General features: G+C 36.1%; 1 protein-coding gene across 1 annotated transcript in view; it reads left to right on the top strand.

Annotated features, from left to right (window-relative positions):
* Window positions 1-26,467, top strand: part of trappc9 (trafficking protein particle complex subunit 9) — a 225,794-nt gene that overhangs the window by 17,705 nt on the left and 181,622 nt on the right. The window contains exons 9-11 of the mRNA XM_082186163.1: window positions 3,523-3,666; window positions 17,430-17,556; window positions 21,191-21,333. Coding sequence (XP_082042289.1) covers window positions 3,523-3,666; window positions 17,430-17,556; window positions 21,191-21,333 — 414 coding nt within the window. The remainder of the gene's footprint in view (window positions 1-3,522; window positions 3,667-17,429; window positions 17,557-21,190; window positions 21,334-26,467) is intronic.

The following is a 26,467-nucleotide window of genomic DNA, read 5'->3' as shown; positions in this document are numbered from 1 at the left end:
ATATTCCGTCAACTCTTTGTGTTGGAAAACAGCGCAGAGAGGAGATCTGACCCTGAGCTGTGATGTCAGACTCTATGGTGCATTACTGTAGGGTCCTTAACTATATTCTCTTTAATATGAAATCCTCTCAACCTCCTGCCGACTCGCACACACGCGCACACACGCGTGGAATAATAAAGATGTTTAGATTTAGACACACACTGCCTGAGGGTCTGTCTATATCGTTCAGAATCCTGCAAATTGGAGAGAGAAAATCATTGTTATTCTTTATAATGACACAGAATGGAATTCGCAAGGCATTTAACTTCCATTCCATTGCGGATGAAAAAAGATGGGACTCGTCATGTCTAGAGACCAGAATATCAGAGAGTTGGCAAAGAGCTCTTTTGTAAGTAACCACCCATAAACCCCTTGCAACCACATAGCAATGCTCTAAAAAACCTTTTAGAACACCTTAGGAAGTGCATAGCAATAGTTTTGCATGGTTTTGTTTGGTTGGTAAGTTAGTTTTATTATTTTTCACTTCCCTCAAAGTGCTGGTACCGGTGGTGGCGCAATGGATAAGACACATGCCTTTGGTGTGAGAGACCCGGGTTCGAATCCACTGTGAGACACCAATGTGTCCCTGAGCAAGACACTTAACCCCTAGTTGCTCCAGAGGCGTGCGACCTCTGACATATATAGCAATTGTAAGTCGCTTTGGATAAAAGCGTCAGCTAAATGAATAAATGTAAATGTAAATGTCAGCAAAAACATTGTTTTGAGAGACAGGAGAATGCTATTACATTTTTGATAGAAGATTTGAGAGTCAGTTTTGATTTCACGCTGCAGACCCAGCCGTTCCCTCATTCAGAACTATTTAAAGCAGTCGATTATGTGTGTTTTTTGTGTTGAGTCTGTGATGTCATTGAGAGCAGGAGGGCACGGAGACCCCATCACATGTGTAGGCTGAAGCTGGGGCTGATCCTGGCTTGCTGAAGCTTTAAGTGAAAGAGAGAAGGGTCAATAGAGACACCATGGAGTGCAGCGAGAGAGAGAAGAGAAAATGGGATTTTAATTGGCCTGGGATTCTCCAGCTCAGCTCTCTTTAGGCACAGAGAGAGAGAGAAAATATCCTCAACCTCTGATTGATTGCGTTTAGCTTAACCGTTGTGCGCATGGACTTAGAAAGTCCAGTGAAAACACAAAGACCGAACACAGAACTACAGCAGACCCTGGAGTCCCGTAAAGCGCTTCCTAGAGACTCAACGGCCTGTTATGAGCCCTGAACTGCTGCGGGATGTATTATTTCTAGTTGATGAGAGAGTGAAGTGGCTGTTTTTAATAATTGGCAGCTAAATGTGCAGCAGCTGTTTATAAATCTTCTAATTTTATGGGGTGTAATGGTTAAAGATCAGGGACCTATTGAATAATAATATTGGGTATGCACAAAATTGGAAAGTACACACTTTTACTGATCCAAATAATGAACTGCATTAAATTATTAAAATCCATAGTACACTTTTCTTTTAATATACCACATTTAAAATAAACGTGCTTCCTCATGAGGGATCAGATGTATTTTATAATAAATTTTGGTTTTATTTTACTGTAGTACTTTGATGTAAAGGTAACAGTAATCTGTATACATGTTGAATGTTTTATTTTACAAAAGATATTTCAGTAATAGGCTGATGTCAGACAGTAGTTTTTTTCTTTTCTGCAAAAATTATATATTTATAGTCTTTATCGTTGCCTAATGTGTTTCTGATGGCGCTAATACGCTGTAGTATCTGTTAATGGGTGTCTGGATGGAAAATGCATATGGAAATTATATGCAGATAAGGTTGTGCATAATAAAAAGCCATGATATCCATTTTTTGGTTGACTCCAGGAGGAGATGGCATGGGCAATAGAGCTTATGCATGTACATAATATTTTGCTAACTAGGATTTGGACAGAATCTGGTCTTTGGAGGGCTTTAATTATTATAAAAAATTTTTTTTTACAATTATTATACAATAACACAGTATCAGAATCTCAAGACAACATAATATACATTTACTAGCTAACAATCTGTGTAGGGCACCTCAGAGTAAGGAAGATAGGATAATATATATATATATATATAATTGTTTAAAAAATTTTTTATGATCCTCCAAACTTTGAATCTGCTGTTTATGTGTATACTATTGCATTTGCCAAATTCATTATTCACTTTTAAATTCACACACACACAAAAAAATCTTTGATCACGCATTCCATCTTTCTACAAACAAACGGCTCTTCTTCTGTAGTGCAAGGGCTTGTGGGTAATTATAACCCAGAGACCTGGGCAAATCCTTGCATACATTTTTTTTTTGTTAACTTCTCTGATTTGGGACACACTATAATATCATATACCATTTAGAACATAGGTGGTATGCAAATAAGGATGCATCTGTAATTTTGGATGTTCGACAGGAGATCTCATTAAATTGCATGGTCAATTAAGCGAGTTGCGCCCAGGTCTCTTTTTAAATTTTTTTTTTTTTAATTTACCTTTATTTATATAGCGCTTTTTACAATACAGATTGTATCAAAGCAGCTTCACAGTGATAACATGAAAATAATACAACAAAGTTTGTTTCTAGAAGAAAATTGCGTCATCGTCCACCTTAAGTAAGGCAGATCAATAATATTGCTGAATATGAAATGTCCCATGTTGTTCTTAATGTTCTCATCTTGGAAATATGTAGAAATTTTCAGTTTTAAGTAAATTTACACTTTTAGTGAACAATGAGAAGTTAAGAATTATGATTGCTTCTTGTTTGAGCACATTGGGTTGTGGAATATAGTGTGTATACTTCACATTTTGACATATGCAGTAGGTTACCATTGTATCCCATGCCTATAGACTTTTGTAGTATTGTAGTGTGCCGTTCTAAGTAGTGTGCCGTTTCTTGGAGACTATTGATTACAGTTTATTGAAAAAGCATCAGCAAGCAGGAAATGTTGCAGTTTCTTGTTGCTTTTTGCAGACACGGTCTCACTACTCTAAAGCTTAGTGTGGATTTGCATGAATTGAGTGAAAAGGTGAGTTGTGAAACAGACGGTCATGTGAGCGGCAGAACTGTGTGGAGTGATAAATCCTCACGATCGTTCCAGAGCAGCACGGATCAGCTTCAACTCTCTCTCTCTCTTTACTCTGACGGCCGTGTTAGTCGCCTGATGGATGAGTTTTGTAACTGGGCTGTTTTATCATGTAATTTAGGACTGTACATTTTATGATGCCTCTCTGACAGCTTGAGCAGAAAAAGATGCTGTATGTACAAACAAAACTTGGCCAAGTTTGACCTTCCTGTCACATTATATTTCATCAGTTAAAGAGGGTGTAAAGAAGACTTTTTTTGATCTTTTTGCAAGGACTATCATTAAAGGGCTTTTTTAACTTTGCACTATTGGGAAAAATCAGAAGGTGGAAACGCGAAGGCTCATGTGAACTATATATCTATCAAAAGTGTTGTGTGTGTTTAAATGCTTTCTCCTTCTGTCTGTTTGTAGGGACCCATCGTGGATGGGCGGCAGTGCAGTTACGGTTGCTTCATGAACTGGTTTATGCTTCTCGTCGTATGGGGAATCCAGGTCTGTCTGTCAGACATCTATCTTTCCTGTTACAGACCATGCTGGACTTCCTCTCGGACCAGGGTAAGACGTGGGACTCAAAACCTTTACACACAAGGTTTGAAAGACCTATTGAGGTTTTGGGCTCATCTGGGATTTTAGTTTTTTTTAAATGCCTCAATTATGCTAATTTAAAAGCTCCTAATTTTGTTTTGTAGGTCTCTGACAAAAAGGTTTACATGCATGCAAAGTAAAAAAAAAAAAAAAAAACTTAAATTTTCTCTATATACATTGCACATCACCTCATTTCTTAAAGAGTCTGACAACAGTTTTTGAAGATATTGGCCCTATCATACACCCGGCGCAATGCAGTGCCAGTGCTAGTTTCAGCCTGACGCAGTTATCATTTTCACATCCTGCACCACGTTGTTTAAATAACAAATGCATTTCCGCCCATTTGTCAAGTCAAGTCAAGTCCCCTTCATTTATGTAGTGCTTTTAACAATATAGATTGTTTCAAAGCTTTACAGTGATAATAGGAAATTAAAGTAACAGAGATTGTTTAGGCTTTGCAGCAGCTCTAGAATAAAGTTATTGTCCAGCTAAAGTTAGTTTTGATTGATTCACTTCCGTTGCAAAGATCATTAGTTATTAACTTAGGGGCCGCTAACACGACACCGTTCTAACAGAAAACCTTTAACGCGCTCCGACTTGCTCATTCGCATGACAACAGTGCCTGGCGGCTCGAGAACGCAAACCTTGATATAGGTTCCAAGGTGCAGGCGTAAAAAAAAAATAAAATAATTGTAGACAAACACGAACTAAACTCTTTCAGGCCTACTACAGTGTTTGAGGGTGTGTCAAAATGCCAATGAAGACCATAGGCTGGTATTGTGCAAATTTGTTACATTGTTACATTATGTATGTAACAGGAAGTGAGACTGGAATTGCTGACGACTCGTGTCAGCAGTTCTGAATCGATTCTTTTTTTTAGGACTCAATAACTTTATTTGTTGTGCACTTTGATCTTTAAAACTGTGCAGACCTTTTACATTCACAAACAGTTATATATTAATATTAGGTAATATTTGAAAATGCATAATAGGTGCACTTTAATTGAATTAACTTTTTTTTGTACCATTTATGAACTGGTTTTTGTTCCTTAAGTTGGTTTTACTAAATTATTGAAGCCATTTTCAGAAATGTAGCCCTCAAACGTATTAAAACAAGCACTCATTGTGCAGTAGATGCTGTCAGCCTGTTCAGAGAGATTCTGACAAACAGACGGTGCTCATCTAAAAGACAAGAGATGAAAAGAAAGAGACCGTAAAGATAAAATGTTCACTGGAGTGCGTTTATGTAGATGGATTCTGCTGCGATGACGACTTGTGATTGTATTTTCAGGCCTGTATTTTATGGAATCGTCATATTATACTTTCAATCATGTTCTTTTTAGAGGGTAATCACTTTCTCTCTGAACAATGACTTATTTTCTTTATTCCTTTAGAAGCCTGTGTGTGAATGTTGAATGCAGGGTTGGGGAAGATACTTTAAAAGTGCAGTTCACCAGGGTATTCAAAGTAAAGAAGTTAAATTACAGTTAGAGTTGCTCTTTTAAAAAAACAAAAACACAACGTACAATATTGAAATATGTTTAATTTTACCACACTTAGAGATTATATTATAATAAACAAATATATAATTTATTTTACTATATAATATTTGAATTACAGTGTATAATTTATATGAATATGTTATAGTTTATATTAATTATAGTGAATTAAATAGATAATTATTAATTAAAATAATAACAATTAACAATTTTTTTTTTTTTTTTTTTTTATAAAAGATGTAATGATGTTCACGGTTTTGGGAACAGTTTTATTTTCGCTTGCTTTTTTGATGCTGAAATAATTGAACTGATTCATCATGATGATTCAAATTTTGCAGTGCTACTTCAGAGAGGCACATTTGATAATCGCCTCATGTTAAAACTATTTTACAGGTCTGATATTTTATAAAATATTAAATAATGGAAATGCCCTGGAAATTTCTATAGTCATTATTTTTATTTATTTTTCTAGTTGTACTAGTACTAGTTGATCTTCATTTTTCAAACTGGGTTCAAACCGGGTTCAGTGGTTCATTAGCGAATGTGTCTGAATCAAAATGATTTTTTATAAATCTTTATATAGCAATTTTGCATATTGTCCTGCTACACCATAATGTTAAAAACAAATTGCTTTTAAAAGAACAGATAGATTGTATTGAAATTGAAAAATACTGAGCTACTGAAAATGTATTTTGGTTAAAAGGGTTACTACTTTCAGTGTCCTGAACACTGGTTAAGTTTAAAGATGTGTGTGTGTGTGTGTGTGTGTGTGTGTGTGTGTGTGTGTGTTACCTGGATTTTCCTGAAAGCCTCTGTGTCTTTGAAAAGAGATTGATGTTGCTTTTTTGTTGTTCAGCCATGGTCCACTTCACAGCATCCTGTCCCCACAGAGGTGTGCTGTAATCCTGTCTGCTTCTCTTTCTCACACACACACGCACACACACACGGTTGGGCCTGCAGCTCTTGGGTATTGAGCTCTGTCAAGCTTATCATTTCCTACCAGACAGAACAAATCCAGAGTTCCCTCGGCTGAGCTCGGGCATTGGTCGAACGCTGTTTTCAACACAGTGTCTGAGGAACAATGGCTCCCTAAGTTCTGATAAAACCCATTTCTACACTTCCCTGAGAGCCAAACCAATCACTCTTTATTTTGTCTAATGAGCGATGTGATCTGTTTTCGGGACTTTATAGGAATTTTGGGCCGCCTTTAACAGAAGCTTGAACGCTTCAAGTTGAAGTCTTATAGTAGATATCTTATATGTTGTACTTTGACATTATAGTATGTCAACTTTCTAATTGAAAATGCATGATTTCACATCGATTTATCACTGGGGTTCTGAGAATATCTCTCGCTTTGGCTTACAGCTCAAATTTAGTCCTTTTTTTACAGCTCAAATTTAGTCCCTATGGGAATGCACACTTGTACCGAGTTTAGACATTTGATTTATTTTTAGCAAACCAGTTCGTTTGTATAGTGTTTGTCTCAGTCAACCAGCTATAAAAAAAACTAAAATAAAAAAAACTGTTTTCAGTCATCACTCAAACATTTTCTCACATTTCATTTTTTCAGTATTAGTTGAATGATGCTCGTTACATAGATTGTCAATCACTAGATGAGTTCACCTGGACCCTAATAATTGGAGTGTAATCGGACTAGTCGCACAGTTGGAATAAAAAAGTCTCATGTAACCACGTCAGTTGGAATGAGTAGGCTTAATCCGATTGAAATTTGATTTGGACCGTAAGGGAAGGTTTATCCATATAGGTCATGTAAACACCTGATCGGATTGAACACCGAAACTGGAAAGTTCTGTGCATGTGCAATGACGTATGAATACCGTACTGATGTATGGAGCTCGAAACAAGCTGTTGTTGTTGAAATTAGTGTCATAAATGACTGTCATGTTGTTCTGAAATTCTCCTTCCTCTCATTGTCTGTGAAGTGTTGTTGGAGATCAAGATTCTGAATAGACAACGAAACAAAAATACATATAATTTACAAGAGGTTCTGAATAAATGTTAATTGCTGCAGTCTATTTAAAAATAATGAATAGGTTGAATGAATAATTCAATGACTCAATCATAACTATTTCACTTGTTTCATTACCAGATGAATACGCATTTTTGTATGAATGATTCAATGACAAATACATTTTTAACAGCCACTTGTCGCCACCTACTGGTGTAACGGTGTAATTAATACAGTCTTGCTTGATTTAATCTATTTTGATCGCTACCGTAGACATTAGTGGCTTATCCAAGCTATACACTTTTATCCCAGTACTTCTGTGTTCATCTGAATGATTGTAACACAGAAATAATGATACTGTGTGGTTCACTGTTTGTGAAGCTGCTTTATACCAATACAGTACAGCTCTGGCAGATCTGAATCTTCGCTGGGATCAAACTTGTCAAAAGTTTAATAGACATATAGCAGAATCGCTGTCATTTAGGATTAAGATCGCGTGGGTGTTTGAATCGAGATCACGATCATTTAACGATTGATTGTGCAGCTTTTTGGTTAGGAAGAGCTTCTCAGTCCAACTGAATTAAAGTGTCCCATCTGAGAGGTGAAGAGACTTACAGTTGCAGTCGGCCTACTGATGCTTTTCTTGATTTTAGCACTGAAATCATCTGTCGGAAAAAGAAAAGAACAGGGAGTACAGTCAGATTGCCGCCCGCCCTGTTATACACTACTGTATAATGGCTAATGATTAGCTGCAGTTGTTAGGAACACCCTCAGCACAAAGACACTTCACAGCATGGAGGCGTCTGATTTAAACACATTGATCAGTGCCAATCTGGACTCTTGACGGGATAACAGAGCAGGAGATTCCAAGTTTCTTTTAAGTTAGCATATGAGGGGTACCGTGTTTTTCAGTTCCTGACAGAATGATATTAGAAGAAAAGATGGGGATGTTTTATTCAAGGCAGAGCTTTGTTGTGAACAATTGCTCTGCCTACAGATAACAGGTGGATGCTCGTGTTATGAAGTGATTAATGCAGATAGAGAGAGAAAGAGGTGGAGAAACATTTACATATGAGGCAGAATACATGCTTCCAAAAACTAGATGGAAGAGTTAATGAAATATAGAAATGAAGAGAGAAAAATGTAAGTGTGTGTAATTTTTCTTTTCTAAACATGAATGAAATACCAGGATTATTTTATTCTTTTATTTTTTAATTTACAGGATACTTCCCGTTCCTGTACTTTTACAGACACTTTCCATGAATAAGACAGGAGACCAACTTAAATATTATATTAGCTGTTGCATATTATAGGGAACTAATCGTTGGTTTGTAGACCTTGATAAACTTTGCATAAATTCAAGTAATATTTGTTTATTTTCCTTTTAGTAGTTTTAACACATACGCATTACATTTTTGATCATTAAAATAAGCTGATATTACTTCAGTGATGTGTATAGATTTAAATGTTTTTTTTTTTAACATACACTATACTATGTATAGGGTCAGTATACATTGGTCATTATGATTTTCTTAAACAAATTTTTTTACTTGATGCATTAAATTGATCAGAAATGACATTAAATGAATGAATGAATGAATGAATGAATGAGACATTTATATAGGGCTTATGTGTACATTTATATAGGGCTTATGTGTACATTTATATAGGGCTTATGTGTACATTTATATAGGGCTTATGTGTACATTTATATAGAGCTTATGTGCACATTTATATAGGGCTTATGTGTACATTTATATAGGGCTTATGTGTACATTTATATAGGGCTTATGTGTACATTTATATAGAGCTTATGTGCACATTTATATAGGGCTTATGTGCACATTTATATAGGGCTTATGTGCACATTTATATAGGGCTTATGTGTACATTTATATAGGGCTTATGTGTACATTTATATAGGGCTTATGTGCACATTTATATAGGGCTTATGTGCACATTTATATAGGGCTTATGTGCACATTTATATAGGGCTTATGTGCACATTTATATAGGGCTTATGTGCACATTTATATAGGGCTTATGTGCACATTTATATAGGGCTTATGTGTACATTTATATAGGGCTTATGTGTACATTTATATAGGGCTTATGTGTACATTTATATAGGGCTTATGTGCACATTTATATAGGGCTTATGTGCACATTTATATAGGGCTTATGTGTACATTTATATAGGGCTTATGTGTACATTTATATAGGGCTTATGTGCACATTTATATAGGGCTTATGTGTACATTTATATAGGGCTTATGTGTACATTTATATAGGGCTTATGTGTACATTTATATAGGGCTTATGTGTACATTTATATAGGGCTTATGTGCACATTTATATAGGGCTTATGTGCACATTTATATAGGGCTTATGTGCACATTTATATAGGGCTTATGTGCACATTTATATAGGGCTTATGTGCACATTTATATAGGGCTTATGTGTACATTTATATAGGGCTTATGTGTACATTTATATAGGGCTTATGTGTACATTTATATAGGGCTTATGTGCACATTTATATAGGGCTTATGTGCACATTTATATAGGGCTTATGTGTACATTTATATAGGGCTTATGTGCACATTTATATAGGGCTTATGTGCACATTTATATAGGGCTTATGTGCACATTTATATAGGGCTTATGTGCACATTTATATAGGGCTTATGTGCACATTTATATAGGGCTTATGTGCACATTTATATAGGGCTTATGTGCACATTTATATAGGGCTTATGTGCACATTTATATAGGGCTTATGTGTACATTTATATAGGGCTTATGTGTACATTTATATAGGGCTTATGTGTACATTTATATAGGGCTTATGTGTACATTTATATAGGGCTTATGTGTACTACTGTACACCCAAAGCGCTTTACAATCATATCGGGGATCTCTCCACCACCACCACCATTAAAGACGTTTATACGGTTACAAAATATTAAAATAAAATGTAAAATAATTTATAATTAATTAATTTAATTTAAAATAAATTCTGTTCTTTTGAACTTTCTATTCATCAAAGGATCTTTAAAAAAAAAATTATCATGGTTTCCACAAAAATATTAAACAGCACAATGTTGATTATAATAAGAAATGTTACATCAAATTCTAGTCCTGTCCTACAATATTGCCTTGAATATTTGATTTCCGTATTTGTTTTTATTGAGAGGATCTTAGAGGAAATCTACTGAGAGAAATGATGAGACTGAAACCGGCTGAGACAGACAGTGAGGAAAAGAAAGTGATGTTGTTGGTTAATTAGTATTTTGTCGCGTTTCATTTGCCAGAGCTCACATGTCAGCAGGGGTTGTGTTGTCTGAACGGAGCAGTGTGAAATAAGCTATTTGAGGTATGTGTTCGGCGGCTATTTTTGACGACGTTTGTGAAGACAAATCAAGAATGCCAAATAAAGAGCTTTCATTTAGAGAGCTGGCGAAGGCACTTGAGAAATTCTCACCGGATGAAAGGTGTAAATTGCAACACAGATATTCATTTTCAGCTCCGCTCTGATGTCTGCGGTGTTAATTTAGTTTTATTTAGAAGTTAGTAGCACATTTTGTGAATGGATATGTCCAAATGACCTGACAAGGCTTTACCTGCAGGAAACTGCGTTATAGCAACACTATAAATGTATTATTGTCCTGCTCTAATGTGCTAAATCTAACTATAAGGCCTGAAAATATTAAGATATTATAAACATTAACATCATGATTTTATGCAAGGTGCTTTGCATAAAAAAGAAGACTTTATAGAGACACTTTTATTTACACATGCAAGACGCACGTCCGTCCGTCCATCCATCCGTCCGTCCGTCCGTCCTTCCTTCCTTCCTTCCTTCCTTCCTTCCTTCCTTCCTTCCTTCCTTCCTTCCTTCCTTCCTTCCTTCCTTCCTTCCTTCCTTCCTTCCTTCCTTCCTTCCTTCAGTAGTGATTGTCTTTTAATACGTTTTTTTTTTTTGAGATATTGGTATTATGTTAATGAGAAATTAGGAGGAAAATATGCTTACATGTCTCTATTATTGAAATTGTCACAATGTAATTAAATCAACAATCCTAGGAGTAGCAATTGTTTTCTTTTATGCAATATATAATATAATACCAATATATAAAAACTATTTTTTTTTATTTCAGACTTTTGAATTGTGACCTGGGTATGTTGCAAAAAAAAAAAAAAAAAAAAAAAAAAAAATATATATATATATATATATATATATATATAAATAAATAAATCCTTAAACAGACTATATTTTCTTATAAAAATGAAAATATATACATTAATAAATAAAAGATGTGATTTAATTTTGTGGTGAAATGTTATCCAAAAATGTTTTTATATTTATTTTAATTTTTTATACATGTTCTGTGACATTCACCCATATATGCAGTCAGGTACATGGATTGAAAGTTTGTGTTTGTGTGAATGGAAGTGGTTTTAGACTCTTTGAACTGAATACAAAACTTGGCCCCTCAGGTCTCTGTGGCCCCGAGCTAATCTCACTCTCATACCGCTTTAAACAAACACACACACAACCTTTACAACCCCTACTAACACACAAACACAAGCAACACACTCACTGGGTCTCTCTCACAGCCAACACACACACACACACACACACACAAACGCACACACGCACACACACACACACACTTACCTCTCACTGTGTGTACCTCTCTAAACAACCTCTTTCTCACTTTTAGGCTCTTGCTAAAAGCACCCTTGGTCCCTGACATATTAAGTGCGGATCTGGGGAGACTGAGAGAAAGAGACGTTTGTGACAGAAACAAGGACAAGCAATTTTAAATGGATTTTAGGGATGAACCTGGTGAACACATTCAGAATATTTAGTGCTCTTTGCTAAGCCAAGCATAACTATTAGGATTGCTAATAACTGCGTACTAAAAAAACATTTATACAATGTTAAACAATCACCCAAAACACACTAGCTACAGCATAGCAATACACTCAAATGCACGAAAGCAACCAGAACTCCTAAGCAACTGCATGGAAATACCCCCTTTTTTTTTTTTTTTTTACTTCAACTCTTTTTATTTCAGTTAGTAACCAAAGCAGCATTTCTATTTTTCGTTAAAGTTTGTTTTCATCTAATATTTATATTTTATTTTATTTTTATTTCAATTACTGATAATTTTTTTTTATTAGCTTTAGGGAACGATAACGACACTGGCTGTTATGGCTGTCTTGGCAAGAATAACCACTCATTCTTGGTGATTAGAGTTTGTTTTTCATTATATCTTAAGAGTGACATATAATGGTGTAAATGCCTGTGATTTGTATGTTTCTTATTTCTCTATCCTGTCATATAAAGTCTCTCCCTCAGGGGCCGAACCCTCTCATTTCATACTTGACTCGAATTTTCGCAATGTATCAAGTTAGTGACTTGCGCGAAGTCTGTAATTACACCCTGATCAGACGGCATGCAATTACCTTCATTCTAACCATGTTCTGATGTCGTTTTTGACTGTAATCAGTTACAGACGAGAGAAACGGGACATAAACCCCTCATCTGAACATCTCATGAATTGTTTAGCGAGTCACTTTTCCCTCGCTGACCCCGTCCTTCGCTCTCGAAGCATGATGGTTTCCATAACAACAACCCCTTCCTCTCGCAGCGAAAGATGCGGACGGCGTTCTGCGCACCTTTGCCACGGACTGTAACGTCCAATCCCTTCCTCCTCACCGCACTGCTGTAAACAGCAATTTTCTGAGTCAGTCGTTCTAGTGGCTCACAATTTACAACACACCTTTTTTCGGCCTGCATTTCTCTCTCCGATTGAGAAGTTTGACACATTTGTCAGCATGTTGTGCGTTTGTTCTGCATCTGCAGTCAGTAATTTCATTGCAGTGGACTTCAGCGCCCTGCTTATACATTATTCATAATTTATGTGACAGTCATCTCTGCTTATATCTGGTCAGCAGTCCTCGCATCAACCCGAGCACCCGGGCTCATCTCTTCCGACAGCTGCAGGCTTTCTACCCCTCGGTCATGTTTCAAGAGTTTTAGAGTTTAGAGACGATAACGTAAATCAAGGAGTTCTGAGGTGATATGATGAATTTTGAGTCAAAATGTTGTACAATATTTGTTTTTATATATATTTTAGGGCTGTCGATTTAACGCTTTATTTAATTACTTAGTTATGAGGAAAAATAACGTGTTAAAATTCTTAATGCATTTAACACAGTTGACATTCTTAGCTCATCTTACATTTCACACAGTTGATTGGTGACGGACACTGACGTGATGGAGCCATAGACTGTAAATATTAAGGTTTTAGTAGTCGTAATGCACTGAACTCTTTTGTGTTTAGTTTAGACTGGTTTTAACAGCTTTTTGTCCAGATGTTCCACTGAATTTGCATGAATTTTGAGCATTAAAGGTGCTCTAAGCGATGTTGGTTGAAGTCACTTCTTGTTGACGTTCAAAGTATTGTCAAACAAAACGGAGGCTAGCTCGACCCTCCCTCCTCCTCATCCCGTCCCCTCCCCCTCCCTTCCGTGCTTCCTGGAACAGTCATGAACCATTTAGAAAAACCAAACTGGATTTACCCTGTCCAGCAAAAACAGAGCCACCTGAATGTCGGATTGGAAGCCCTTCTGCCGGCGGAGTTCTCACGACCTTTTGAACGCTTTTCCGATGTAAATTCGGGACTTTGCGCGTTCCTTCTCCTTTTCCCTCTTCTTTGTTATTTGTTAATCGGAACGTCGTCTCTTTGGTCGTGCGTCGGCCATATCAAAATTCTCAAGAATATACAATTTTAACGTTTTTCGTTGTTAGGACACCTCTCCTCTAGCTAACTTCCCTATTCATGCTTCTCTCCTTCACTCCCCACACCCCCCTTCATGTGCACGCGCACTAACCCCCCAACCCCCACCCCCAAATCATTCTTGTCGGTTATTGGCTGGAACACTGTTTGTTATGTTTCGTGGTCCAGGCTGGGCCAGTTTGTTTTTCTTGCCATTTGTGGAGCCTGGGCTGTCTACAGAGATCGCGTTTTTTTTTTACAGTGTGTTCAGGGGACAGGCAGCTAGCTGATAGTGAGGAGATGTTTGCTGGATGTAACAAAAAAAAAATTCGCCTAAAAAACGCATGACATCGCTTAGAGCACCTTTAATTTTGATTGTGTGTTTTAAGTGTATTAGTCACACAAATATCGTCTGTGAGATTTGGTTTCCTCTGTTCAATAAGAGCTGGTGAACATCTATGCGTGGGATTTCCTGCTTAATTAATCACTTCACATAAAAGAAAACATTTGATTATCAGTGACGTCGTATAAGAAAATCTCATTGAGCGATTAACATTTTTCCCCACCCTATTAATTGGGGTCACATGCAAAGGCCACATCAAAAACTGTGAATTCCTCATATGTTGGATTCCTTTTGTTGTAATGTTTTCGATTAATGCTGAGAACCGATTAAAGGCAGTACTATGAAAATTACATTAACTGAAAGCACAGTTTAAAATGGAAAAACTCTGCCTTCATGCATTTTGTGGATAGAAATGTGATTCATGCGTTCTGCGTTCTGTTATTCTTTTTTTTTTTTTGCACAAAAAAGGCAAAAAACTACAGAGCAAACTTCTGTGGTTTGAGTCTGAGATTATCTATAGCCAGACTCTCCTCATCATATACTAAGAAAAATATATTCACGACCCACTTACTCTCAATCTTGCAGACCTTTTAGTGTCCATTAGTAAGAATATAATTCACTTTGACACTGACTGATGGCTTTTTAATCTAATTCCCCTTCTTCTCATTTATCTTTTCAAGATCATCTTTTCAACAGAGAAAAAAATAAATAAAGAAACCTTCAATTTCTGCATTGGCCAATTTAAAAACAGAAAAATTTTTACAAAAGAAAAGAAACAAGAAACAAAAGGAAAACTGACCTTTGTGACAATATTTCATCTGAAAAGGCACATTTTTATTGTTATTTAGGTCTTAAGATCATTTCACTTGTGCAAAATAGAGAAAATACATACCACTTGTTCATATAATATATGATATATATGTATATAATATATTTGAAGATTGGCTCAATGGATCAAATGGAAGCTGGAGTTTATTTTATTTCATTTTATTATTTGACTTCTAGCTTTTTGTAAATAGATCCAGTCAGTTTGAAAATTCTCCAAAATCCTCACTTTGGTTTTTCCTGTTGTTATTTGAGATTAGTGTTATATAACCCAATTGTGGGCAGAGATCCTGTCCAACAGAGACCCAGAGATGCACACGGGTGTCTTTCAGCGCTGTCAAACCAACAATACACAGAGAAAGAACATCTATTAAATTGTGTTTTTAGATCTGAACTGTGTGGTTTGGCAGTATGTAAGAGCAAAATGTCTCTGTTAGTGGGCAATTTAAAGACAAAGAAAACCCTGCATTTTGACTTCATGTTTCAAACCACTTTGTTATACTCTTTCCAGATTTTTACGGCATTTATTGGCATTTCATATCATTAGCTGCATCACACCCATTCTTCAGATGAATTAACCACCTTTAACCTCATTTCGATGTGCTAAAATCACAGAGGATGTATTTGATTTGAAATCCATTTTTTCTGTACCCTGGTTTCAGAGTCATATGAGGCTTTCTGATCTATTATTCCCTCAACATGAGAATGAGTTGTGAAGGATGTCTATCACACCCCTCCTCATCCTCTCATCCTCTCAGAAGACACTTCTCTGCAGAACAGCTGCATCCCTGTGTGGGGAATGAGAAATATCAGTGGGGCTGATCTTTCTTTAGGTCATGTTAAATCATTACTGCAGCTATAAGTTAGTCGCACCTTCCCATCCTCCACAGGGGCCGGCAGTCTGCCAGGAACTATTTTATGATGCCTTCAATTCCCGCCTGTTCAGGCTGTAAAGGATTCTTTTTTGTTTGTTGAAAATGTTTAACTTAATTTAACTTAATTATAAAGCTTTATTTTAAATATGAAATATTTTTAATAATATAATAGTAATACTATTTTAGATTTATTTATAACATTTTATTATTATTATTATTATTATTTTTAAGGCTTTATTTTATCTATAAAATATTTATAATAATAATAATGACAATAATAATAATATTGAAATTATATTTTAAATTATTTATAACATTTTGTCATCTTTACTATTGTTATAAAATAAAATGTTATAATAAAATAAAATGATATAAGCAATAGTATTAGTAGTATTTGTAATAATAATACAAAATGTTATTAATAATAATAATAATAATAATTTTGTTATTGTTATTATCATTGTTATATAATAATAAAATTACAATAATAATCTAATATAAATAATTTTAAATGATTTATATATTTTTTGTCTATTATTATTATTATTATTATCATTATTGTAAATATATATATATATATATATATATATATATATATATATATATATATATATATATATATATATATATATATATATATATATATATCATCATGGCTGATACCAATATGGTCGTCCATTATAGTCTCTAATGTGTAGCATGCCTGTTTCCCAGTGCAGCTGGGATTCTTTCGGATCATTTGGATCTGATTCAGACTGCACCGGGATCATTGGTTTTATCGGAAAGACTGTGAGGTGTGAATTGATGGCAGAGTGAGGCCGTAAACATTTTTATAGACAGAGCAGTAAGTCAATACAACGCTCACCTGTGGAAACAGAGCTTAAAATAGACCCGATCGGTAGCCATGCACGTCTCCCCTCATGATGTACGGATGCTCCGATTATTTGCCTTGTTAAATTTATATTCTGCTCTGGGGCTAGAGGCCTGTGAGTGAGGATTGTGGGTAATTTCACCCTTGGGGCTCTCGCCTCACTTAAGATACATTGATGATCTGCTGATTTATGAGGTGTGGTGTTAGCTAAAAAAAAACAGTGAGGTTTCAGGAGGAATGATATGTCCAAGTACTGATTGTAGGGTATATTACTTGCATTATAATGTGTTAAGAATACCTTATAATGCATCATATTCAGAGGTTTCATAAATATTTATATTATATATTTTACTTTTTTTTTTTACATCTTTTACATTTTATTTACATCTTTTACTTTTTTTTTTTGTTGTTTTTAGATATTTTACTTTTTAGATATTTTACTTTTTATTTATTTTTAGATATTTTACCTTTTACATTTATTTTATTTTATTATTATTATTTTTGCAGTATGTATTTTGCTGCAAACAGTATACACAAATACTCATTCCCTTCTTCTCTCCACAGAGAAGAAAGAAGTGACCCAGAGTTTGGAGAACTACACGTCCAAGTGTCCGGGTGGAATGGAAGTGATCAACCTTCCTGACGGACTCAAACTTCCTCCTGTTCCGTTCACCAAACTGCCCATCGTCAGGTGAGAAAGCCTACATGTCCAGGATCGTTTCAAAGGGCTCACATTATACACTTTTGTAGCTTTTGTTTTTTTCCCCTGACATCCTTGCACTAAAAACAATCATATATATTTGTACTATCATTTCCTGGTCAAACTCTGATCTTTATTAAACAGGCTGATTGTGTTTCTGTCCCTTTAAAGAGGCGGTTGAATATGATTTCACTTTTCTAAATTTAGTTAGTGTGTAATGTTGCTGTTTGAGCATAAACAACATCTGCAAAGTTACAACACTCAAAGTTCAAAGCAAAGGGAGATATGTTCTTTTAAAGAAATTGCTTTTTAAGGACTTCAACAAACGGCTGGTAAGGATTACAGTGACATCACTAACCCTAAAATTTACATAAACCCGGGGCCGGAACACGATTTATAGATTATCAAGACAGAATATGCTAATCAATGACTAGAAGATAACTACACATAAGCCACATAAATTCACCAACTAACCATTCAGAAATGATGTCTACATGTTGTCACTTCTTCTTGAGTCGCTCCATCTTTCTGACTTCGGTTTGAACACAAAAGGCTAAACGTTTTTGAAATTTCCAGTGCATGTCTGTGTGAGGTAAAAGGACACAAGCTCTTGAAGCTCCGCCCCCTGTGCCACGAGCTGCAGCTCATTTTTATTTAAAGGGACAGGCACAAAAAGGTGCGTTTTTGCTCACCCTCAAAAAGTGACAATTTTACAAGCTATATAAAAATATCTGTGGGGTATTTTGAGCTAAAACTTCACATACACACTCTGGGGACATCAGAGACTTATTTTACATCTTGTGAAAAGGGCATTATACCACCCCTTTAAGATTCTGTTCATGAAGTTGATGATATGCATATGTTGAAGGTCATATGTTAATGAACTCATGGTGGTCATTTTATGCAGCTTAGATCCAGTTAATGGTTTCACATTGTCAATGTTATTGTACATCTAACTTTTTTTAAAATTCAAATTAGCCTAGCGTTTTTTCCTCCCCATGAAATTTGTCCTTTACTAAATGTTTTATTGTTTATTTGAGCACATTTATCTCAGTGTCCGCTCACTCACAGCCTTTTGATGGTGTTTTTCCACAGCTCAGTGTCTGAAAAATGACTCCTCTGAACTCGAACTTTTGTTCAAAACATTTTTGAAGTTCATTTGTTTTATTCTCCCCATATAAAAATTTTAAAGGAAGCACAAAACTTCACATATCCTTTCATCTGTCCCAAGAAAGTTGCTGATGTTCAGCACGCGTAGGAAAGAAAGGCCTATAAATGTGTTTTACGGATGTATTTCATAATCCCACCAGTGGGTAAAGCTCAACATGTTGGCTTGATTGAAGTCTCCATTTCTCTGAGCGCTTCTCTCTCAAGATTTTTTGAGTTGTTAAAATTCCTTAATTTATTCTTAAAGGGATATTAAATTGTAAAACTTCGGACGAGGCGTGTTTCTCCTGATATTTATCTCCCTCTCCGCATGTTGTTAACATAAAATATCTTGCTCACTGTCTTCTGCCAGGATTTACTCAGAGGACGTAATTTAGGCATATCTTAAAAAAAGTTCCATAATGAAATCTGGCCGAGATCGTTGTCTTATCGGAAAGAGTAAATGTCAGTATTAAACTGCTCTGATTGCTGTTCAGAGATGTTGTTGCTCTGGCAACAGTGTTATGAGACGTTTAAAGGCACACTATGTACAATTTTGATTAAAATATCCAAATAAAATCTACCTAAATGAGCCCAAATGTTTGCAACAATGTTTAAATCCAGAGAATCAGCAATTTTAACCAGTGTAAAGTCCTGTTAACCAGTGTAAAGTTTCCATTGAAGGGTTACAAATTTAAGAATATGTTTAAGATCTGCTGATCCTATTTCCTTACATAACATCACATAAAAAAACTAAGATGAACTATACTGTATTGGGCATTCAAGGTGAACATGAGGGCATACATTTACTGATTATATTTAACAGTTTCCTTTGAAGGGGTTTTGTTAGTCTTTAATCTTCCTACTAAGAGATGAACTATGTGTGAATGTTTCATAGTCTTAGTTCTCATGACCATTTGTTGTTTATACCATTTGGGGGGTACCATTATCTTAGTTGGGGGTAATTGCCTCTATTGTCTTTAGATGATTAGATTCAGTGGTCATCCCTAAAGGCTGTGTGTAGGTTCAGCACCTTTAAGGACAGCCCACTGAATTGCCTATAAGACACCATGTACCGTTACATACTTTAGATAATGTTGGAAGTACTGCAGCCACGTACAGCGGAGTTCTCAATAAAGAATAACTTCTGTTGAACGCGATCCCAACTGTCTCCTGGTCTTGCGTCGAAGAAAGAAAACTTTCCAACACCATCCACATTTTTTTATGCACATTTTTGGATATCGTATTTAAAAAACTGCTGGATTGAAATGCCAAGATGCGCATAAATGCAAAAAATGTTTGAGTCGGATTTTTTTTTTTTTTTTTTTTGATAAGAAAACGTGCATAAACTACAATGGAAACACATTTATCCAATACATTTCTTGATGTGCATAAAAAAAATTAAAAAAAAATCAAGTGACTTTTGCATAGCTGGACTAACCAGCGGACTGATCTTTTTGCGCAGCATCTGAAACGTTGTTTTCTGAAATGCCTGAGCAAAGTCTGTTATCAAAGTGGTTTCGGCATAATTACCTTCCAGAACCGTCTTACACAACTGTGTTTCCAAACAGCAGCATCTTCCAAAAAAAACAACTGCGGCATAAGCATAATAAAAACAGAAACGTACAATATCCCAGTGTCTGGGCCCCGCCCAGCTTCATCCCACAGTAACGTTAATAAAACTTTAATACATTAGCTCATCCATGAACATGATTTCTGCCCGAGTCCCGTCCGATTGCTTTCCGTCGGCTGTGGAGGTGAAGACTACAACTCCCATGATTCCACACTCATTCATCAAGCGACACCTTTTGTTATTGTTTTGAATAGATAAAGCTCAGAGTGCTTTGACTTTTTTTGACTCCATGTGTCATTTTCTATGAATATCAGGGAATACGATGGATAGAAACAGAACTGAAGAGTGTTGAAAACTCGTTAATGGTTGAGAGCTTGATTTAGAAACTCAGAAAGAACAGGACTTATTTTAGAAATATATATATATATATATATATATATATATATATATATATATATTTTTTTTTTGCTTAATGCACAGTCTTGGTTTTTAATATCTCAGGTTTTTTTGCCTCTTATATATAGCTAAGTTGTTGCTAGGGTGTTGTGGGTGTTTTCTTACTGGCTTTAGGCAAAATAGCTCTAGTCTTCTATTCTGATCTCTATATATGGCATTTTAGCCCATTTTATTGTCGGCCAGATGACAATTTCAAGTCTGATCACATAGTAGAGTACCAGCACACCTCTCCTCATCCAGACAAACTCTTCAACCATAATGCATATAGATAAAATTAGTTTTTAATCAGGTTTACACTGCATTTTGACTACTTAAAAAAAAAAGTTTCTGAGACTAGTCTTCTAGATTATAGAAAGTCTACTTGCACATATGCTTCTGGAAGAAGGACCATTCTGCTTGATCAACACGTGACACGGGCCTAACTCTCTGTTTTTGTGACTGATGTTTCAGATCTGTGTCTCTGCTAAACCTGCCGGTGAGTCTCCGTCCTCATAAGGTGAAATGTCTTCTGGGACAGGGGATGTCCACCGCCAGTCCTTTCATCTACTCACCAATCACAACGCACAGCAGAGACGAGCGCTCCAAGAAGATCGGTGAGTTTCTCCTCTCAGAAATCTCTTAAACTTTCTTTGTGTGTGTTGTTGTTTTCTCTGAGGCTTTAATTACGGTACATAAGCATGATCTTTGAGTTTTACCCTCACACGCTGTTAATGCGGGGTAGAATTGCTCTGATGGGCTTTCGCAGCGATCTTAATGACTGTTTAAAAGATTCTAAACTAAACACACACCATTGTGATTCCACGTGGTCTGTTTGATCCACGTTTATGACGGGAGCTGTCATTAAGTTGTCTCTTTCCCTGTTGGCAGTCGGAGGCGGTTGGAAGGAGTTGAAGTGTTTTCTGGAACTCTTAAGCATCATCACACGGCACAGGGTGTGTTATTTATAGACTTGTTAAGGCAAATAGCAGAACACTTTGCCACATTAAAAATACTATGGCAGTGTAGTCCACTTACTGACTTGTTTAAACTCAAACCATTGTGACTAGTTGGTACAGTGATGGTATCACATGCTCAAACTATGGAACATTTGATACAGTCCATACCACAGTACTGTTTGATTATTAAGTTCATATACCATGGTGTTTTATAAAGTACCAAGAAAAAAACATTGTAAATATATAATATAATATAATATAATATAATATAATATAATATAATATAATATAATATAATATAATGTAATATATACTGTATAATATAATGTACAGGCTTTAAAAACGAAATAAATTATTATATTATATATTATATTATATTATATTGTTTTATAATGCAATATAATATATTGTTATATTATATAATAATTTTTTTTTTATGTCATTGCAATCTTGTATTATATTCGTATTTCAGTTTAGGGTTTTGGCATTGTCATGGTACATATCCAGAAATGATATATTTCTTTTTGATACTTTTTTTGAAAAAGATTTTCAATCAGCTTTGATGTAAAAGACATATCACTATAATAATCGTACTCTCAGTCTTACATCAGTAAAATGTCTATTTGTAGTTCAAGCTCCTCCAGACTCATTTTGAATTCCTGGACTGTATCTAATCTCTCACTCTGGGTGTAACTTTCTTGAGTTCTATTGTTTGGTTGTGGATTTTTTGGGTGTATTTTTGGATCTTTGGGGCCCTGAGGAACTGGCAAGAATCTTATGAAGACAGATGGCTGTTCAGTGTGAGGTTGCCCCGACTTTTCAAACAAATCATGTTGTATAAGAGTCAGATGGCTGTTTCCAGCCTGTCTTATTTCATTCTGCCAAAACCCACCAACGTCTGCTGTGAGTTCCTGCTTTCTCTCTTTTTTATTTTTTTCCCCTGTGCAATCCCATGACCACTTGGATACTCCCAATGGTCCCGATTTCACTCTCAATTACGTTGGAATGGTTAGTCAACCGCTACTGTCACGGGTCGTGATTAGTCACAGGTGGGCGGGGAGAATCGACACAAGTGGGCACTGTTCCTGAAGACTTCGTCTTTCTGCTGTTGAGGCGAGGTTTAGAGTTGCCTCAATTTCCGGTTGATTACACAAGCACCTAGACTTCAAGAGATAGTTTACCCAAGAGGGATGCAGGGAGCAAGAGAATGAAGGATGAGGAGATTTACAATCAAAACCGATTCACTCTGGTCGTTTACATAATTGAATCATTTCCAATCAGGGTTAAATTAGTGCCACATACTTCAGAAGGGTCGGTTTCGAGTGCGGCTTCACTGAAATGCCACTTGGACTTGTTTGGCTTTGGCTTCAATTAAACCAGTCAGATCATGCCTTATTTTCTTTTAAAAATGTTGGCCTTTTGCCATTTTATGGTGTTTGCTTAGCCAAGCAGCTCTATTTCTTATGCTTATTATTAGTGATAATAATAGTGATTTGAACTTATGATTTATTTTTGCTTTGCAGAGAATAAAACAGGTGAAAAAAAGAGGGTCACTTGGCTTTTTTCTTTATTTTAGAGACTTGTTTGTTGGTTCTTTTTAATTGGGTCACTAAGCAACCTCCCAAAACACCTTAGAAAAAGCATAGCAACGCCCTAGTAACCACTCTAAGGACCCTATAATCATGGCGGCATGTATTGCAAGCAGGGCATGACATTAACTTTTTTGCTGTGGCTAGTGTTTTTCCAAAGTTACTAGCCACTCAGCATTTTCACTGGCTACAATTTTGACGTCAATAACATAGGGAAAAACTGGCATATAGATATTTTTTATGTTTTCTCATAATTTGGCAGCAGCTATATTAGGCTGCTGTCACTTTAAGACCTGACACACTGATCAATTATACTGTTACACATGCGTTTTCTTTCTCAACTGGCATTTTGACATTATTTTGTGTGTGTTTGACTGCTTAAACAATAAGTATCGAAAAATAACTCAATTTAGTGCTGAGAGGTGGGTTTATGTACGCCCTGTAACACCAACAAAATCTATATTTTTGACAACACTTGTGACAAAAATGTATATATTGTATATAAATTTCAACCCACCAAGTTGGCTAGTAGGAGTGACTGCGTTACAGGCCAGTGCTGAAATACACACACATTTAGTGGGTTGGTGGGTGTTAATGTCAATCCCTGATTGTAAGACACTACAGTGTTTTCAATGGCGATGCTTTGCAAATGACTTTTATCAGCTGATTCTTTAATCATTTGTTCAGAAATACTGACAAGATATTTATTTTAATCAGTTTTGACGAATCCTTTACTGAATTAACTCCCTGAAACAACATCTGCAAGTTTTCAATGCTCTTACGGGTTTGGATCAGCATGAGGGTTATTTTTTGGTGAAATATCCTGTTAAGGTTCTTAAAACCTAGATTTATTACTGTATTCGAATAAAAATGTGTTGTTAAAGATACACATTTGAATTGTTTTTCTGTAGGAAATGACACAGACGGGACTTTACTCTCCAAAAAGTCTATTTAGAGCCTTTCCAGGTCCGAGAGACTGATGCCACATCTGACATCTGTGTCCAATAGCCATTTATTCGCTCTCCATTAGCACGGCCATCTAGTAATCTCCAAATCCCTTCACCTCACAGACGTGACAGGACGTCCCTGCTCTCATATTCCTCCTGCACAGGCGGTCGTGTCTGAAATTCTTGAGTTTATCGAAACATACCCCGCTGTTCTCCACGTTTAACAGTCTCAATTATTCATTTGCTTTTTGTTTACCGGCACCTACACACTTTGCGGTGTCAAACGGGGATTGTAAACAAGCTCCATTATACGATCTTCCTTCTTGTTTGATTGGTACGAGCCCGCTTAATAACTTCCCAGAATGCTATAGGAAGGAGGGGATGTGTCACGCCTGTCTGGGGGTAAGGCGAGCACCCAAGGCTAACGTCTCTGAGTCACACACTTTCTCTGACAGAAAAATCTTTGGGCCGATGAAAAATGTCACTTGTTTGTTGTTTTGCCGTCAAGGCTCCATTGGTTTGAATATTTTATGTGGCGATGACGCGCCTGCCGTCCCGCACGGCTCTAAAATTTTCCGGGCTGAATGTAATGAGCAACCGGGTAAACACTCCTCGGTTTGATTTGCGAACCGAAAAGAGCGTGTTTGCATTGATTTTGGATCATGGGTCTGTTTCTAACTCGTGTGGTGTTGATATGTAAGCTAGTTAGTGTGTGTTTGTTCAACTATAGATGGTGTTTTCTTTGCTTTTCTGTTGCTCTCTCGGTCTTGCCAGAAAGCAGTCTGACTCACACACTCACACACACCAGATGTCTCTGGAGAGAAGACCTTTATCAAAGCAAGCAACCTCCACAAACAAACAAACACACACACACTGAGTGACTGAGGCAGGAGTTGCTTGAGTCGTGCATTAACTAACTCAATAAGGTATATGTGCATAATTGTGTTTGACTTGGACTGATGAGACACACATACTTTTATCAAGTAGCAAATGTTTTTTTGAAGCTTTTGCCTTATTTTGAGGAGTTTTCTCATGTGCCACTTGAATAGAAATTATGTGAGTTAGAAAGGGTGGTTTTAAGGGTGGATCATTGGATTACACTTAAGTGTAATCCAATAATTGACCTTCTACGGAACAAAGAAGATATTTTGAAAACAATGTTCAGTTTTTTTTATATATATAAAAAAAAAAATATATAAATGGGGTATAATGCCATCTTGAACATTTGATCCAATAGCATCCGGCTCATCAGAATAATTTTTTTGATTCCGTAAAAAAGAACCGACTCATAAGAATAATTCGTTCTGAAAGGCTTTTAAATAACAAAAATCAAACCGATGCATAAGAATCATTAGTATCATGTTGTTTTTGATGCACCTAAAATAACCATCTTATAAGAATAATCGTTTGGGAATCTGGAATGATTTTGATTCAGTAAAAAGCACCGACGGATCATAAGAATCAGTTGTTTTTAATTGATTAAAATGAACTTATAAGAATCATTCATTCTGAAATCTGGAATCTGGAAAAACAACTTTTGAAAAACATCTCTTTTATTTTTTTTTTATTTTTTTTTATTCATTAAGACCTGGCTTATCAGAATAATTAATTTGTTAATATGTTTGATTCCATAAAAGGAACTGCTCATAATAATAATTCATTCTGAAAGGTTTTTAAAGTGGATGTATAATTCTATTTCATGCATTCTGACTAAAGCCGCATTTCCACCAAAATTACCCGGAACAATTTGTCCCAGGAACTTTTTTGGGAACCTGTGTCTGCGTTTCCACCGCGGTCTAAAGTACCGTGAAGATTAGGCAAATAGTCCGGTGATGTAGGACTGTGCGTTTCTTTACAGTTCCAGCTGGATTTCATCCTCTGAATTTAAGCTTAATAAAGCCTGAACCTCGTCGTCGGTCAATCTGTCGTATTTTTTAAACTCCATTGTCGATTCAATAGCAGACGACTGTTACTGCACGCACCGCAACAGAGGGTGGTTGAAATAAAATGCTGCGTGGAGTCAACCAACCAAAATGCGGCATGAACTCAACCAATCAGCATGTTCAGCGCCCAAGTCCCACCCCTGAAAGTTCCTGAACTTTGAAACAGTTCTACCTCGCAAGCAGGGACTTTCGGAGGGGGAAATATTCACCCGGAACTTCATTTAGACCCTGGTTCCTGCGGTGTGTGAGCACCACCCCAAAGTCCCTAGTTCCTGGGGAAAGTTCCTGCGGTGGAAACGCGGCTTAATTTACA

This window comes from Leuciscus leuciscus (assembly GCF_965113295.1).
Source record: "Leuciscus leuciscus genome assembly, chromosome: 12".
NCBI lineage: Eukaryota > Metazoa > Chordata > Actinopteri > Cypriniformes > Leuciscidae > Leuciscus > Leuciscus leuciscus.
Note: the sequence above shows the minus strand (reverse complement) of the source record. Positions and strands in the feature narration are given on the sequence as shown.